Source organism: Rhinoderma darwinii, chromosome 7 (assembly GCF_050947455.1).
Source record: "Rhinoderma darwinii isolate aRhiDar2 chromosome 7, aRhiDar2.hap1, whole genome shotgun sequence".
NCBI lineage: Eukaryota > Metazoa > Chordata > Amphibia > Anura > Rhinodermatidae > Rhinoderma > Rhinoderma darwinii.
The window spans coordinates 28,690,261-28,709,800 of NC_134693.1; the positions used below are offsets into that span (position 1 = coordinate 28,690,261).

The following is a 19,540-nucleotide window of genomic DNA, read 5'->3' on the forward strand; positions in this document are numbered from 1 at the left end:
AGAAACTAGTCATTAGTAATGCACCATTAGGTACAACACAACTTATGTCCTCCACTTCTTGTTGGCGCATTGATCTGTGCCGCTCTCTTTAACTACATAAATGTATTAGCGAGAAGCGTGTATGGAGAGGAACGATCCGGCTCAGCGTGCGCTGTACAGAGCCAGACAGAGATCTCCAGTATATTACTATAGGAAGCCTGACACAGTGGGCAGACACTTCACCTGCACACGAGGAGTCATTCAGCTTCCACAATCTGATAATGATGTGTGACGGATGTGACACAATGACAGAAGGCGAGTAATCCTAGTTCAAGTGCAAACTCAGGAATTCAAACCTGTTACTTCAACAAGCCACCCAGGATTTTATTTTTTTCTCCTCAATATTTAGAGCAGCTGAGGGCAAGAGATGCTACTTCGCCTCTATATTTTTATCCCTTAGATTGCAAAATATGTATTCCGCTGGTCTGCCCGCCATCTTGACTTGTTTTTTACCCTGCAGCTCAGCTCCCAGTGCGTGATAACGCTGCCTCACGTCGGCAGCTAATTACTACAGTTCCCAAGATGCTTAGGGAGTAATGTACAGAGTTACACAGGAAGGGGGGAGAAGAGCAGCAGCAGGTAGGAACAAGTTAGAGAAAGTGAGACTGGATTTAGGCGGAAGTCATGGATGCGTGAAGAGACTGACCCCCGGTTGATAAAGAGCATGCTCTCACAAGTGGTTAGTCAAAATAAGCATTATGTGACCTAACAGCCAGAAATAGAAGAGGCGAAAAACATACGGACAGTGACATCCAGGGCTTACCCAGGACGAGAGTCCCTGGCCAGATTGATTGCGATGCTCTGGCCGGGCACTCTGACATTGTAGCCCGACGCCCAGACACAGCTATTCAGGTAGAGCTGTCTGGGGGGGGGGGATTTGGGCGACATAGCCAATGTATACCTATACAGTAGATTGGTTTCAGCCTACCGTACTCCAGACGTAGACTTCCGATGGAAGTAAATAAGGAGATATGTGAACAGGTCATGACCATGGGGTCCATCAGGCACTGCTGGTACCATAGTGTGACTGATTCAGCTATGCGTAGTGGTTTCCATTATAAACGGTAACCATGACGCAATTGTGAACAGAGCCCTAATAGTGACGTGCACTCCCTCATCTTGGAAGAGTTGGCACCATGCCCCAAGCAAGCTGACAATAACGCCACTGAATACCGGGCTGCCATGCTGCTTAGCCACTTTGGCGGTTTATCAAAAGTGACATCAGAACATCAACCGAAAAATGTGACACTGGGGTGGATGGTTTTGCTGGTGAAGCCAAGATTGTATGCAGGAGAAAAAGTTTGAGAACTACAACAATAAACAACTATTTGCACCTATTCTGCAAATGGTTCCCAATTGCAATATACTGTCTATATACCACAGGCTGCAAGCTTCGACAGGGGTGTTTACTCCCTGCAAACATCTACATTTAACATTACCATAAGTACATCAACTATCATTAGCACTACATTGTATTTATTTACAGCCTAAGTGTACTTGAAAGGACCTACGCGGTTCGCAGCGCTCCATACACCACTTATTTTGTTGATTAATTTAGGTAGCACCAGTTACAAGTCATTTCCATCTATTTTGAACAGGGCAAAGGTATTTCTAAGAGCTCTTTAGCCACCCTAATGTTGCTTATTCTGCCAAAGAACATCCTTAATAACACATACCCATTGACTTGGACGCTCAATATGCGTGATCTTAAAGCTTTCTGTGCTGCCAATGATTATATCTTCTCTCTAATGCCAAGATGTGTCTTGAAGTTATACCGTGCCTCATCCTACATTACTAAGCAATATATATCTGGTTAGACCATGATGTCAAAATGTGACCATGTCCTGCTCAGCCACCTTCATGCCAAAGCACATCTTTAACGTTGTATCTGCTCCGCTTCCCTGTTGTCTTGCAATATTCCGATAAATAAATTACAACAAGCTCTTGGAGACGCTGTTAATCACGCTCTCTAGGTGCCAGCCATAAAAAAGATGGACAACGGCACTTCAGCAACCTTCAATAACCGTCAGAAGGAAAGAGTGGAGAAAGGCTGTGTTAACCACTTCATCCATTGAGGAATACGGAGAACGTATTGCAATTACCGATATTCTGCCTTACACTAATGTGCCCCATATCATAAAACGAAGGAGTCAGACAAGAGGCCAAACTAAATACAGGACAGGTAAATTATATATGCCATTAGATCATTATAAATGTTCCTATCTAGGGAAAAGCAGAGAGACTGAAAACCTGAGAACAGCTATTAGAGTCTGTCAAAGCTGAAGTGTGACTCTTCAGTATATACGAAGAAATGAAGAGCTGAATGCTTTACATTATGGCCAGATGAGTTATAAGGAGTGATGTAAAGAAGAAAAAGGTAAGAAATTGTGTTTAACTGAATGGACGGATTTGACTTCTTTAAAATGACCAAATAATATAAGCTTCCTCCAACAGTAGACAAAAACCAGTAAGAAGAAGAAAAAAAAAAAAAGTCAGTCAAAAAGCTACCGGCATCAACATGGACACCATCAGCAAGAAGCCCAACTGCTGTTAATGGATCTAAATAAGATCTAGCCACACTTAAGAAATATATCCTTGGTCCTTTGGCTCCCTAGTGCCCAGTTACAGGAGTTGATCCCCAAAGAACCAACGGTGAAATGCGTGTCGAGGTGGTGGTGGCGGTATCGGTCCGTATTTACATCTCATTGCTCCTACTTGCATTAATGGTATTTGATAATAATATATGGTATCTCTGAACTGGCAGCTTCCTATGCTGCTGAAATATGAATTCTTGTGATGATCATTACATTTTGATACTATGATTTTTTATTTGCAATAATACAGACTTCTATATTTTGGTGTTGACCCATTATAGGCATTTTTCTAATTATTACGATTTTGGAAATCTAATAACACAAGTGAGACTGATAAGGAGACCTTCTAAAGTGGTCTTTATATCTTGTGAAAAGAAGATAGGCCCGGACTGTAGGAGAGGTGTAGGGGCTGGGTACGGGTAGACAATATTCCAATATAATAAATATAGAATCAATCATTGCTGAAGTATGAGTCCAGGGAGCCTGCCAGCTATTGATCAGTAATATGTAAGGAACTCAGGGGACAAAGCAGAGTTCCTGGACTAAATTAGACTACACCCAATACAAGGGGAGGTTTCCTACTCCAGATACACATTTCATTCTTCTTGTCTGACAAAGGAAACTCTCTCAGTGATGAATAACAATATTGTGAGAAGTAAATATCATTATCGTGAGGGGAAAATAGTCTTGTGAAATGATAGAAGAAAGCGACAAGTGTTTGACGTGACAGAACAAAAATAAACAGAGCCACATCCAGCGTTACCGGAAAACTTTCAGTGTTCAAAGAGATTCAGCCCAAAAAAAACAACCTATAAATTTAAGGCTCTGTTAACCCTTCCCATCCATCAAGTTTCCGTTGCTTTTGATGGACAGAATAGGTTAAAGGCTATGAACACCTTTAGGGCAATATATATTTTTTAAATGTATTTTTGGAATTGGCTTCTATTAATAATTCTCAACCGTTTACGTTCTGCAGCCCACATGCACTCCAATACATAGCAGGCTGCAGAATGCTTTTCACTGGGAATCTTGACCAAATGTTATCTGACGGGTTCGATTGCCAGCGGCTCCTGAACGTTGATCTAAGCATGATCAAATCAAAGTTGATGAACTTTCATTTGATCATATTCCAGCTTAGATCAGCAAATCAAGAGATCCACAGGAGCCGCTGAAGATTGAGCCCGTCAGATAGCCTGTTTGTTGGATTTCACAGTGAACGGCATTCTGCAGCCTGCTGTGTATTGGAATACGTGCAGGCTGCGGAAAGGAAACGGTTGAGAATTTTTAATATGGATCAATTATGGAAGTTATTTTTAGCCCAAAACACATTCAACAAAATAAAAAAAGTTTTTGCCCTAAAGGCATCCATAGCCTTGGAACACCAGTTAACCCAAACCCTTTGTAAATCTTATCAATATAAATTATCTGTTTAGCTGTACAGTTTTGAAATATGATCAGCCATTTCATAGTAATAGGTGATTGACCATCTTTATGGCCACCACAAGGGTTGTTTCTCAGCTTCCCTAGGCTCCTGAACAGAAAATCTGCCTAGTAATGCAGAGTACATGTGAGTTAATAGAGGGAGGGGGGGGGGTCCCCACATCTATTAGCCAGAGAAGATCGCGTCTACAAACAATGGCTCTTGCTCTAGAGGACCCGTCAAGTCTGTGCATTACATGGGCAAACAATTGATTTCAATGAGGTAGCGTAATGCTTGGAGGACCCCAAAGTGGGATACCCTGTGATCAGCTCATCATTGGGGATCTCGTCTAACAAAAAAAAAAAAAAAGAAGGATTGTTAAAAGCAAACAATCCCTTTAACAAGAGGGAGCCATAATAAGTCACTCCGCTTCCCTATAAATATAATACATAGCGGAGAAACCGTTGCACATGAGGTTACAAGACCTTACAAATTTTAGTTTATTCCTCTTATTCTTGGAGAAAATGCTCTTGAACACATTACGCCTACACTCTGCATTGTGTCCTATTCTTTGAGCACATCCTTTCTGACCAACTCATAAGCTTACTCCCATCAGTGATGTGCAACTAGCTTGCAGCTAATAGAACCGGCATTTGCGGAAAACATCTTTTCTTAATAGAACCCAAGTGCAATTATTGGCTTAATGTTTTGGGTTGTGAGAAAAACAACCACCTAGAAATATCAGCATATGCCACTTGTATGAATTTTTCTACATATATGATGTAAGTACAGCGGGGTTTTGTTCCCTGGGTAATGAACCATTGTCTACGTATAGGAATGATTTATTGTATCACAAATAAAAGGAGAGTTTGGAGAAAGTTAGGTTAGAAGAAGTGAACTGTAAATTACGGTGCTCAATATGTTCACAATGTGTAACATACCTAAAAACTAAAGTTGTGAGTGCTCATGTATTTACCCCCTTTTCTATAAAACCCCTGAATAAGGTCCGGTCAAGCCAATAAACCTCAGACGTCACATAATTAGTTGAATAAGGACCCTCTGTGTGGAATTTAAAGAGTCACATGATTCAGTATAAATATTCCTGTTCTGAACGAATCTGTAACACCACTAAGCAACATGAAGACCAAGGAGCTCTCCAAACAGGTCAGGGACAAAGTTGTGGAGAAGTATAGATCAAGGATAGATTACAAATAAATATGAAAAAAATAGAGAAAAACGATTGGAAAGGTTCGCTCACCGCGTTTCCACTGCGTTAGTTGAGTCCACGTCATAAGTGGCAAAGGTGCTCGAAAATATCCCAAGAACCACCCTAAATCAACAGCAGGTATACAAGTCAAGTCAATGGAGAAAGAAAAAATTGTGTATCCAGCACTCTTGTAAAATATAGGCTATGATTAAGAACCCCAGAGGTTTGAAACGCGTAAGTGTGGTCCCGGGATTTTCATTTTAATTGTTCTGTTTTTTTAAAATGACCAAATAAAGCCTATTTTTTTTTTTACAAGAGTGCTGGATACACCATTTTTTCTTCTCTCCATTGTCCTATAAATATCCCAAACTTTGAACATCCGACAGGACACCATTAAAACCATTATAGCAAAATGGAAACAATATGCAAACTGAAAACATGGTCTAGGGGCAGGCCCCCACTAAAACTCACAGAGCGGGCAAGGAGGGCATTCATCAGAGATTCAACAAAGACACCAGTGAGAATACTGAAGGAGCACCAAAGATCCACAGCGGAGATGGAAGTATCTGTCCATAGGACCACTATAAGCCGTACACTCCACAGAGTGGTGCTTTATGGAAGAGCGGCCAGAGAAAAGCCATTGCTCAAAGAAAAGAAAACACATTCAGAGTTCACCAACCAGCATGTGGCAGACTCCCCAAACACATGGAAGAAGGTTCCCTGGTCAGATGAGACTGAAATTGAACTTATTGGACATCATGGGAAACACTGTGTGTGGCGCAAACCCAACGCTTCACCCCAAGAACACCATTCCCACAGTGCAGCATGGTGGCAGCAGCATCATGCTGTGGGGATGCTTTTCATCGATAGGGACTGGAAAACTGGTCAGGACTAAAGAAAAGATGGATGGAAGTAAATACAGGGAAATTCTTGAGTAAAACCTATTTCAGTCTGCCAGCGATTTGGGACTGGGGCGAAGGTTCACCTTCTAGCAGGACAATGACCCTAAACTTACTGCTAAAGCTACACTGGAGGGGGTTTAAGAGGAAACATTTATATGACCTACTTAAAGCCCAGACCTCAATCCAATTGAGAATCTGTGGCATGACTTGAAGACGCTGCACATCAACACAACCCATCTAACTGGAAGGAGTTGGAGCAGTTTTGTCTGAATGAATGGTCAAAAATCCCAGTGTCTAGATGTACTGAGCTAATAGGGACATACTCCAAGAGACTTACATCTGTAATTGCAGCAAAATCTGCTCAACAAAGTATTGACACTGAGTGGATAAATATTTTTGTGGTCTTAATTATGATATGTGTCAAAGTAAAAAATAAATATATTGCACCTTCAAAGTGGCAGGCATGTTGTGTAAATCAAATATTGCAAACAGCCCAAGATTTTAATTCTAGGTTGTAATGCAGCACAACAGAAAAAACACGTGCGTGCGCGTGTGCGTGTGTGTGTGTGTGTGTGCGCGCTGTGAAAATGTAATTTAGTTTGACCTGTTTGTACACCTCTTTTGAAACCGGAACCTGCAATTAAAGACGAATTCCAGGCAAACCTATTAAGATCTAGCTCAGTTAGGCATGTAATCTCCATGGCTGCTTTATTAACCTGTTCAAAACTTTTCCCTCCAGCAGCTACAGCTACTTTTCTCAGCCTATGGGAGGGTCACCTTCTTTGTCTAACCTAGCAAAAAAAAAATCCCGTTGCAGTTTTCGTACGAATTTTGTGTCAAAACAATAGCGAAGATGACTACACTATTGTTTCCGCAAAAAAAAAAGGAAACTTTACGGAACGGAAGTATTACCATTGAAATAAATGGTAATGCAAACAAAAACTATGATTTCTATTTGGCTTTCCGTTCATGGGTTCCTCTGACGGAAAGCTGCAACTGAACCCATGAATGGAAACCAACACTGATTTGAAGAGGTCCTAAACTTTATTTTTCCCTTTTTTCAGTGACATTAATGCTTGGGCATTGGACCTTGCGGATCATTGGTATGTCAGTGTACTACAAAGATCACATTCATCAGTACCAGGATGACTCGTTTACTAGCAGATTCACCTACTCACATTCGATGAGACACAGAAAAGTAGCGCTGCAGCCGCGGCTCCTGCAGAGTTTCACAAACATATTGCTAGAGACAGAACATACATAAATAATTAGGCCATGTAGCATCTTGGAGCATTTCTGCTGCTTACTAATGTAATAGTAACAAGTGTGGAGAGTGTCTGCTTGCCATTCTGATTCAGCTCAAGTAATTGCTATTGTTTTTTTCATTCTGAATCAGTTTTTTTTTCAAGATCAGCAGTGCCAGAATAGTCTGGGAGCCACTCATGAAGCCATGGACTCATGTACAGTTAGGTCCAAAATTATTTGGACAGTGACAGAAGTTTTGTCATTTTAGCTGTTTACCAAAACATATTGAATATACAGTTATATAATCAATAGGGGTTTATAGTGCAGACTCTCAGTTTTAATTTGAGGAAGGGTTTAGGAATTACAGCTCTTTAATAAGTAGCTGGCACTTTTTCAAGGGACCAAAAGTAATTGGACAATTATCTCAAAAGCGATTTAATGGGCTGCATTGGGTATTCCCTTGTTAATCCATCATCAATTAAGCAGGTAAAAGGTCTGGAGTTGATTCCAGATGCGGCATTTGCAAGCTGTTGCTGTGAACCCACAACATGAGGTCAAAGGAGCTCTAACAGCAAGTGAAACAGACCATCGTTAAGCTGAAAATAATGAAGAAATCCATCAGAGAGGGAGCACAAATGTTTGGAGTGGCCAAATCAACAGTTTGGTACATTCTTGAAAAAAAGAGTGCACTGGTGATCTCATGAACTCCAAAAGGCCTGGACGTCCACGGAAGACAACATTGGTGGATGATCGCAGAATCCTTTCCATGGTGAAGAAAAACCCCTTCACAACATCTACCAAGTGAAGAACACTCTCCTGGAAGTAGGTGTATCAGTATCTAAGTCTAACATAAAGAGGAGACTTCATGAGAGCAAATACAGAGGGTTCACCACAAGGTGCAAACCATTAATCGGCCTCAAAAATAGAAAGGCCGGATTAGACTTTGCCAAACAACATCTAAAGAAGCCGCCCAGTCCTGGTACATAATGAAAATAAGATCAACCTGTACCAGAATGATGGGAGGAAGAAAGTATGGAGATGGCTTGAAACGGCTCATGATCCAAAGCTGACCACGTCCTCTGTAAAACATGGTGGAGTCAGTGTGATGGCATGGGCATGCATGGCTGCCAAAGGCACTGGGTCACTAGTGTTTATTGATGATGTGACTGAAGACAGAAGCAGTCGGATGAATTCTGAAGTGTTCGGGGATTTACTTTCTGCTCAGATTCAACCAAATGCAGCAGGTTGATTGGATGTCACTTTACAGTACAGATGAACAATGACCCAAAACATACGGAGAAAGAAACCCAGGCTAACTAGTGGAATTTTCTGCAATGGCCAAGTCAATCACCAGATCTCAACCTGATCGAGCTGCATTTCACTTGCTTAAGACAAAACTTAAGGCAGAAAGACCCACAAACAAGCAACAACTGAAGACGCTGCAGTAAAGGCCGGGCAAAGCTTCACAAAGGAGGAAACCCAGCGTTTGGTGATGTCCATGGGTTCCAGACTTCAGGCAGTCATTGCCTCCAAAGTATTAAAAAAAAAACACATTTTATTTATGGTAATGTTAATTTGTCCAATTACTTTTGAGCCCCTGAAATGAGGCGGCTGTGTAGAAAAATGGTGGCAATTAATAAACGTTTCACAGGATATTTTAGTTCAACCCCTTGAATTAAACCTGAAAGTCTACACTTCAATTGCATCTCAGTTGTTTCATTTCAAATCCAATGGGGAGGCATGCAGAGCCCAAAAATTTTTGGCCCTAACTTTATGTTTGGCTTAGCCAAACATGCATGTTAAAAGAGCTTCCCCGAGTTTATGGAAAACACAGAAAAGTACCTAAATGTGTCAATGTTCACCAGATGATACCGCAGTAGCGATTTTTCATTTTTATCATGTTGCCCAGCCCCGAGCAGCACGGTTTTAATTTTGCTAGGGCTTGCTGTGGGCAGGGTTTGTAAAGGACTACAGTTTCCATGATTCCTCTCCCCTCCCACAGACAATGCCTATATTTACAGCTGCCTGCATGCCTCTCTATAATAATGTTTAAGTTAGCGCTGTAATCACTCACTGTCTGCTGCTGTGACAACTCTACTGTTCTGCTGCTATGCTCTGCACAATATGTTGCCCAGCTTGTGATGTACAATCCCACCAGAGAAAGGGAGGGAGGGGTTAGAGTAGAGATAAGAGGCATGTGATGTACTACAGGAGGGGGTAGAGGGTGGGAGGTGATATATATCCAATTGTTCAGAGTACGGGACGTCACACAAGCAGGTGATTAACACTAGAATCATGGCCATGTGACTGCATGTTAGATTGGCTTACAGAGGCATTTTAGCTACAGACAGTACTTTAGTAAGTGAGTAATCTTACTGCAGTTAAACCATCTGCCCACAATTTTTAAACATCAGGAAATTATTTTATTGGTATAATCCCATCATATATATCATTTAAGCCATTTTGTGATAAAAAAAAAAAAAAGTTATACAATTTTGCAATATATTTTCTGTATCAATTCCAAACAGTTTTCAAGATATTGGTTTACGGTTATTCAATCTGAACTTTCAACAATCTATAGTCATGTGATGGACACACTGGTGCACGGCTTGTTACAAGACACCTGATACCTGTACTGTAGCTTTAATCAGTGCAGCACTGTGTCCATCACATGACCAGGGCAGATTTTTTTTATCCAGAGGAAGTAAACAATGAACGTTGCTATTGAATGACAGAAAGCAGAGATCTTATACAGAGAATAAAATGTATTTACTAAAACCCCTTTAATTGTCATCTATCAGAGTCGGCTAATCGAATCACAGAAAGACCATGGCTGGCTTTATTTTTGTCTACGGTTATTAGAGCCAGTAACACTTTGCTTTTTTATTTGGACATTCACCGATATACAAAATATAAAAGCATGCGGCATGAGATTCCTATACCTGCATCTATAAACGGTTAGAGAGTGTCTGGCAGAGCAGGAACACAAGTCTGCAGACTCTGTTCTTCTGTAAATGTCAGCCACTAGCCGGCTGTATACGCAGATATCCCTGCTGGGGACCACAACGCTGATTACTAATAAATCACCTCTTATTTCCCCAATGCCTGTTTTGCTATAAATTAACTTTAAAAGGGACATTTGAGCGCTTTCCAAACTTGGTCTGCTAAGACATAGCATCCAGCTGATGTGCAGCATTTTAGTGTGCATTCCTTTAGATCGGTCACGTAGAAGAATTGTAATATATATTGGCTTTATCATGCTTTATGGAACGAAGGAGGGGGGCAGCAAGGTGAAAAGTTTAACGAGTGAGGACTAAAAAGAATAAGTGTGACCCGGCTCTCACCCGACTACTCTGTAGATCACTCTATTTAATCAATTTTTTTATTTTTTTTTACATAAACCTCCTAATATCTATGAAATATGGAGCACATAAAAAACATACCTACGATATTGGTAAGAAAAATAAATAATATTTTTTTCATACAGGGGAGTAAAACTCACAATGGGACACTCAGACTAATTCTGGTTCATGTTACCAAACCGCCCGCCATTCTGGAAAACTTGGGATTTTCTTGGTCCCCCCATCTCACCCTTCATGGAAGAGAAGATTGGTACAAACCTCAGGCAGGTTACCCACAGTTCTGTCGTGCTGTGGAGAAGATAATGCAAGCTTGAAAACCCATCTCCAGGGGCCCCAAGGCAGCTGAAATGGCTGCCCACATGGGAAGTCCTCCATTATATATCAATGCACAACCAGCAGACTGTCATGAACGTGTTAATATCCAAAGAACGAGCATCAAGCTGGCCAAACACATGCATAACTGGTCACTGGGATTGAACACTGAACAATGAGATTTGCGTCCAAATTGTTCTACATGTTACGGAATCTCTTTCAGCCAGGGTGAATGACACAATCCAACCAAATGCATCCTCCCAGCCACACTTGGCCCCAAAATGGCTTAGTAATATGCTACCTACGTTACAAGCAGATGCTCATTATTTTACTTTGCAGATCGTAAAGTTAAATGTGCTTCAAATCAATGGCAGTGCGCTGATTTTCAGTAACAAATCTAAGCAGTGCCAAAGGGATTTGAACGTTGTATTGGAAAGTGGTGAGATGCAATGTGGCTACAACATAATGGAACAGGGGTATCGAGGGCAGACAATGAAGGCTGTCCCACCGCTGTGGAAGCATAGTATTCTGAATATTGTCCCCATATGGCAGCTCTAGTCCAAATGTGATTAATGCTCTTTAGCATTAAAAGACAATATGGGACAGATACATTATGCATTTTGTCTGCCATTCCTGCTGACGGCCACACAAAGAAGGTTTTTAAAGTTGTTTTCCAATCTTTAAAAAATGTGTGCAAATGTTACTATCGTACAGTCTGTAGCTGAGATGTCTCTGTGAAACAGTTGCACGTGCAGTCACATGGCCATGCTACTGGGGTTTATCTCCTGCTTGTGTGATGTTGTGTAAACCGAACATGTGGTTATCTCCCCTCTCCCCCTCCCTGTAGAACAGGACATCACTAATCACATGCCTCTTATCTTCACTACTCCCTTTCCCCCTTCCCTCCGGGTCTTTAAAAGGGATGTGTTTCACATACGGGGCAGAAGAATACAGGGTTGTGTCTCAGTAGCAGACAGTAAGTCATTACGGCACTACCTTGTATTGGTGGGCCATGCAGGAACCTGTAAATTTAGGCAATGTCTGTGAAAGGGGAGAGGGATCGTTGGAACTATAGTCTTTTTAACATGGTAATCCCACCCACAGCAAGTCCTAGTAAAACGAAAACAACAATTCTGCACAGAATTGGGCAACATAATGAAAAATAACTACTTCTGCGCTAAGGTAGCATCATCTGGTGTACATTCAGACATATATAGGTACTTTTCTGTATTTTTCATAAGCTCGAAAACCTTCTTCACTATTGTGCTAGCGGAAGGGAGGAGAGTATGCGGGGTAGGAGAGATAATGAATCCCTTCTTCGGCCGAATTCACACAGCTGTGTTCGGTCTGTGATATACGGACCGTGTGTCGGCAGCATTTCCCGACCCGAACACAGTTCAGGGAGCCGGGCTACTAGCATTATAGTTATCTATGATGCTAGGAGTCACTGCCTCCCTGTGGGGATACTTTCCAGAAAGAAAACACAATTCAGTATGGGACAGTATTCCCACAGGGAGGCAGTGACTCCTAGCATCATAGATAACTATAATGCTAGTAGCCCGCCTCCCTGAACTGTGCTGCTGAAATACGGTTCCTTTATCACGGACCGAACACAGCTGTGTGAATTGGGCCTTAAATTAAGTCTTAGGAACTGTATATTATATTTCAAAAAGGAAAACCAGACGTATAAGGCATCATGCACACGACTGTTTTCATTTTGCGGACTGTAAAACACAGATTCTACTGGCAGCCGTGTGCGGTCTGTTTTCTTTGCGGACCCATACACAAGAATGGGTGAGACTAACCACAAACATGGATAAGAATAGGACCTGTTGTATAATTTGCGGAACGAACACATGGATCCTCAAAAGAAAAAAAAACGAATGTTTGCATGGCTCCATAGAAATAAAATTCAGTATACTACCCGCAAAAAACAACAACGGATAGGACACTGAAGAAAACAACGGTTGTGTGCATGAGCCCTAACGAGCAGACCACAGACACACACAGTGTAAAATCTAAAGAAATCAAAAACCCCCATAACAGAACAGGCCTTGAAAACCACAAGGGGGGCCCATGGGATTGAATATTTTTTTTTTACACGCACACACGCACACGAACACACACACACACACACACACACACACACACACACACACACACACACACACACTCATTAAACAACGCCTATGCGAGTTCTCTCCCTCCACCATCGCAGTCTACGGTTACATTAACCTCTACCTAAGCTCATTTTCTGCTAGCAATTTATCTGGCTCTAGTGGTTTATCGCAGCTCTGTTTTTACTTCTTTGGTACTTCTGGTAGTTACATCGCACCCTCCCCCCATCTCAATTGCCTTATCTGCAGTAATGAACTCTTTCAGACAAACAGCCAGCAATTTGCTCGGCTTTATCCTAACGAGTAAGAAGGCCGGAGAAGAAATTAACATGCAGAGTCATATTCCGCTCTATGCACAAACACCGGCTTATTATTTTAAGAAGAGCTAGTGGCAGCACCGGAGCTAGAAAAAAAAATAATAATCATACAAAAAAAGAAATCGTCATCTTCTCAGCATCTCCTCCCCAAAACTGATGTAAATTCTATGCAGTAAAAAGAAAAAGAGACGGCACGTTGCGCAATTCTCATTGCATTGGTTTCATTTGCTTAACAGAGCCCTTTGAATCCTTCCATTGATATAAGACGCTGTGGTAAGAATATACTGAAGGTCAAGGTGGCGGAGAAGAACATGAAGGCAAAACCAGATCTTTTTCTCGACACAATAGAATCAGTTACGCATTTACTGGGGTTCAGCGGTGAGGTGGTGTAGGAAGAAGACAATATAATATAGCTTTCAGCCTGGAAAAAATTACGCTACAGAAACTCTTATGAAAAGACTCTCACTGATTGTATAGAAACGGATTCAGCTGCATTAAACCTGTGCAAATATTTCCCCCAGAGTCTCTTGTATTCTTTACATTGCTTTCTCAGGTGTTTATACCGTGATTCGGTGTCAATCATGCCATATAATAAGTAGTAGACGGTGTCTGGTACATGGAGCTGCCGCCCTGTATCACCACCAAAAGTCCTAGTCTCGTTACACCACGAGGCGGCACCCGCAGGCGCTCTTGGATGATCACTAGACCAATATCACTACGGCTTTTCTGAATGAATCACAGGTCTTTCTGTAAGCTACATATTATATTTACAATCTTAAAAGAGACTTACCTGAAGAAGACTTAAAAAAGACCATTAACGTGGATTAAAAATAGAAAAAAAACACCTGTTTGATACCTTATTTCTATGATGAGATGATTAAATGAAGATACAAGCCCAAAGCCTGAGGCGGAGAGAGAAATGAGAACATGAAATATCACCAGGATCTGTCAGGTGCAGAGCTGTCATGTAGATGTCGTGGGGCTCAAAGGACCAAATACATTGTTGTCCCTGCACATACTCACAACTCATACTAAATTTCGGTAAGATGTAGATACTATTGTATTGGGTCACTTAGATCCACACAATCTCTTTATGACAATATTCTTCTTGATATAGATCAGAAGGGGACATGTTGACATGAGAATTTTTCAGTGGTGCAGCTCAGGATTTGGGCCTGTAACTTCAAATCATCAAATCTCAGCACCGAAGTCATTAGAAATGCTACCCAAATAATGAATATGCACGCAAGACTTTTTTTTTTTTATCTGAAAAATCAACTATAAAAGACAATTTGAGACTAACGCATGTGGCTTGACAGTAAAAACCCCCAAGCCGAGTCTCACTACCCCCTCTACTTACAAATGTCCTCCTGAATTTGGGAGGGTCCTCAAATAAAACGGGTAGTTTAAAAAGTTTCTCTGGATGTTTAAGCAAGGGAGAGTATGAAATAGGATATAATAAATAATAACCAATGCTCACCTCTTATATCCACTGTCGCTCTAGCTCCGACACTCCGGTGGTCCCTGCCGATCTTTGATCACTTGATCTGCAGTAATGACGTCACCTACATTCACGTGAAGCTGCAGCCAATCACTGGCCTCCGTAGTCTCGTGACGTACATGCAAGCATCACTGATGAGGTCAGCGATTGGATGCAGCGGTCAAGTAAATGTATGGCACATCATTGCTGAAGCAAAGTTAAAAAAAAAAAAGGCTTTCGGGGACCACTGCAGTGTCCGAGCTGAAGCAGCGGAAATTTAACAGTTGAGTAATATTTTTTTATTTCATTTCCTACGGTCAGTCTAATTTGTTATACTCCTGAAAAACCCCTTTAACTTTTATGGTGGCTGCAGAAAAGGTACGTAGGGAACACTGTGGTCACCGGTAAATCTGCCAAAGAGCCATGCACAGGCATTTTTTGGGTTAATGAGGGAACATGGACCACTAGTGAGCACTTTGACGACTGTCAGTTTTGCCCTGGGAAGCTTTCCTAAATGAGGAACCCACCAAAGAGAATCCAATATCATGGCTCCTATTGTAAATATGTCTTGTAGCATTGAGTGGGCTGTACTTACTAACATTTTCACTTGACTAGATCCATTTAATCTGTACATTTCACTCATCGAAGTTGAGTTCTCCAGGGTCACTTCTCAATAGCACGTACTTTAACACTACAATTACTTGCATTATTAGACAAAATCAAGTTCTGGAAACACATTCTGATTCATTAGTTACTAACAGAAGTCTTACCCCATCGGGAAGAGCCCTCCAACACACAGCGCTCACAAACTCATTGGTGTCATCTTCTTTGCGATCCTTGTCCAACACACTCTTAACCGTGTCAAACTTGAAAGTTAGAAGGGTCTTAGAGAGCCCCTTGTAGTACAGGTAGAGGGAATTGTTTTCACTTCCTATAGAAGAAAAATGAGAAAAAACCATTCACTCTGACACGTGAACAGATTGTGAAATAGACATCAAAATTCAATGATGAAAATACATACCGTATCTATACCCTGAAAATACAAGGTAAAAGGTTTATCTTACAATGACAATCCTTTTTAAATAGAAGCCGATCTGACGGGCCTGGCATCACTAAAATCTGGCAACTAGCTGTTTATAGTGGGGGAAGCTGCGCCTAACTATTTATTTAAAATGAATGGCCAACCAAGTAATGCACTGGCTCCTACAGAGCATCTCTACATTACAGCTCATAGAGGGGTCCCTAATAGGGCTTATGAACAGGAGTGGTCACCGTGAGACAACCCCTTTTACTGTTACATGAACAGCAGTCTTCTGCATAGGTCATTAATATCAACACCGCAAGAGAATGTACACATCCACGGGCCATACACATAAGAGATCTGTTTGGCCGATCTTCTAGCAGTGATCATCTGAAAAGGGAGCAAAGGTGCGAGCATGAGGAAATTTCCCAACCTAGGGAAACTGTTGGGCTGCCACCACCCCATTAGATTGCAGGCAACCCTACATTTATCTTATGTGTTCATTCACATGGTCGTATGAACGGTCCGTGTCGGAGCTGTAAACTTTGTGCCACAAGAAGTGGAAAACAGGGAAGTCTCTAGCTCTGAATAAAGCCTTAGTGGTAGAGATGTGGCACAGAGCATCAAAGAACGTGCTGCAGAAAGCCGCAATTACCTAAAGATGCATCTCTAGTTAAAGAGCTTGTCCGAAAGTGTAAAAAAAAACAAAAAAAAAACAAAACACATCAACAGCAAATGTAATAAAAAATAAATAAAAAAAAAACACTTTAAAATACTCACCTGTGAAATCCCCCGTGCTGCTCCAGCGCCAAAGATAAAAACATTCCAGAAGTGATGATGTGCGCTCAGTGATTGGCTGCAGCAGTCACGTACCAGGACAGCATTGAGTTGTTTTTTTATTACGTTTGCTGCTGCTGTTTATTTAAATTTATTTTTTAGTCTCGGGCATCCTTTTTAAGTCAATGGAGACAACCACAAACAAAACGCCAGATATAAGACTCTCTATGGTTTGCAAAAATAGCATGGCTTATAAAATCCAAATTCATTCAAGAACAATTGGGCTCCTGCCGAAAACAGCAGCCAAACCACAGCCCTAGTGAAATGCGGTCCTTCGCTTGGTAAAATAATACGCAATTCATTTTAAGCCAATAGTGGAATTAGGTAAAATAAGAAAGGAGCACAAAGCTTTCCTTTATACTCCCCCCTCTTCAGAATCCACTACTAGGTTTGGCTTATAAATATAACACAAGACATGCAAGAACTACATTAAAACTGCGCTGTGGATACAGAACATAATAACTGATCAATGCTGAGAAGACAATACTGACCACAAGCAATATAATCTCCATTTGACGCCAAACCAACAAAGTTCTTTTCATTGATGTGACCCTTGAAGGAGCGCAGGCAATGTGGTCTGGTGACGTTCCACAACTTCAGTTGGCTATCTGTTGACCTAAGAAATACAGGAGACTGAGCAGAGATCTTATACATACACAGAACAGTATAGGCAAGTAACAAACAGCTAAGTCTAACCACAAACCTATATAAAAGATGCAGGAATCCAATGATGGGTGTTCAACTAATGTTCTGCGGAACCTCAAACTCATGAATCGCTCTGTTAGGCCCCATGCACACAACCGTAGATTTCATACATCCGAAAATCCGGATCCGTACTCATTTATAGTCATCCGTATACACGGAACGTATTGGATCCGTAATGCATCCGTATTTACGGATCCGCAAAATAAACCCAAATGATATTCAACATCTGAAAACGTGGTGTCGCCTAGCAACGCTTCCGTAATTACGGACGGCTACAGATGCACATCAGTAGCCGTCCGTAATTACAGAAGCGCCCATAGAATTCAATGGGGAGTCCGTGCCGGAATTGTGGACAAAAAAAAGGACATGTTCTATCATTTTTACCGCAAGGTGTCCGTAGCCCATAGAAATGAATGGGTCTGTAATTACGGATGAAGAATACGGTCGTGTACATGGGGCCTTATCCAGTGATCTAGGGGATGTGATGTATCATAACTAGGCAGATTTGCTGTTGTGGAGTCTGAAGAAGCTGCTGACAACCATTGAAGGGGGCTGAAATAGCAGCTATTTCCTGAAGACACTTTTGGAAGTCAGGAAGGGAGGTAAAAAAGAAACGGAGACTAAATAAATAACTATGTGAGAGGCGATTAATAGGTTAGGTGAATAGGTTCTGAAGACTTTACTTTTTCTAATAATTGTAGTAACGGTGTTTATGTATCAGAATATATGTGGCCCCTGAGGACAGGAGTGGAGTAGTCCTGATTTCGGAAGACATCTCCGTTCTGTATTTTGATAATTAGCATCAACTGGACCACCGTGTCCTGTAGTGACGTAATAAGCGGCTGCACTTCAGTGGAAAGTACAGAAAACACTCGGCAGGTCTCCATGGAGATCTCCAGATTACTCGCAGGCCACTCCAAGGCATTATCCATATTATTTGTTGATGATGCCTGCAATGCACCGCAGCACCCAGGTCAGTCATTTTCAACAACTGTTTGTTTGTTAATGTAATAATTTCACTCTTACAGATCCTGCCCAAGGACAGCGTGACATTTCTGAGAATAATCTTGGAGAACTTCTCAAGTTTCTCTTCTTAAAGGGTTGACCCGTCATAAGAAATTGATGTCCTATCCTCCGCAAAGGCCATCAGTATCCGATTGGTGGGGGTCCAACTACCGGCACCCCCACCAATCATCTGTTACGAAGGGGCCACAGGCTCGTATGAGCGATACTTCCCCATTGTTCCTTACCTGCTTGTACTGTGAGTCGCCAACACACTTGTAGCAGCGGTTCACAGTATTACAACCTTCTCTCATCCAAGTGGGCCAGCAATTCACAGTACGAGCAGAGACAGTAATGAAGGGGAAGCAAGGGGGAATGAAGTGGAAGATGTGGCCCCTTCAAAACAGCTGGTAGCGGTAGTCAGACCCCCATCGATCAGATGTTGGTGGCCAATACGGAGGATAGGCCATAAATTTCTTATGACTGGACTAACTCGAAGGTACTTACGCGGAAACAATCTCCTCCCCATTGACAAACTTGGCATAAGAGACAGCTTTGCGATGTCCTTTAAACACCATGATTGGCTGTTTAGTGTTCCGGAGGTCATAATAGTGGACACAGTGATCTACAGATGTAAAGGGGAAAAGGGGTTAAAACCGCAGTGTGCATGACAAATGATAGCATTGTAAAAAAACAGCAGGGTTCTACCATATCGGTTTCCCCTTTTATATTAAAAACGCTACAATTCCATTGATTTTTACTGTACATCCATTTTTTATGTGGAGGTTTGTAAATTCTAACAAATCACAGTTAGCACATGTTGGCAATTGAAGCAATCAGATCAGTTGTTACTAAGGTGCGGGCTACGTTGGCAGTGCTATTCTTTCCGTCAGATATACCGTAACCCTGACGGAGCCCATTATAGGATCATGGGTTCCATATGGATCTGCTAGAAAACGTACAAGACATACAGCTTCTGT

General features: G+C 41.6%; 1 protein-coding gene and 1 non-coding gene across 3 annotated transcripts in view; both read right to left on the reverse strand.

Annotated features, from left to right (window-relative positions):
- The window catches only part of COP1 (COP1 E3 ubiquitin ligase), a 177,742-nt gene that overhangs the window by 23,837 nt on the left and 134,365 nt on the right, over positions 1–19,540 (reverse strand). For both annotated transcript variants that reach the window (XM_075833074.1, XM_075833072.1), the window contains 3 exons: positions 19,068–19,185; positions 17,345–17,469; positions 15,766–15,926 (listed from right to left, as the gene is read on the reverse strand). In XM_075833074.1, coding sequence (XP_075689189.1) covers positions 15,766–15,926; positions 17,345–17,469; positions 19,068–19,185 — 404 coding nt within the window. The remainder of the gene's footprint in view (positions 1–15,765; positions 15,927–17,344; positions 17,470–19,067; positions 19,186–19,540) is intronic.
- Positions 117–252, reverse strand: LOC142658277 (small Cajal body-specific RNA 3). The gene has a single exon (XR_012850105.1).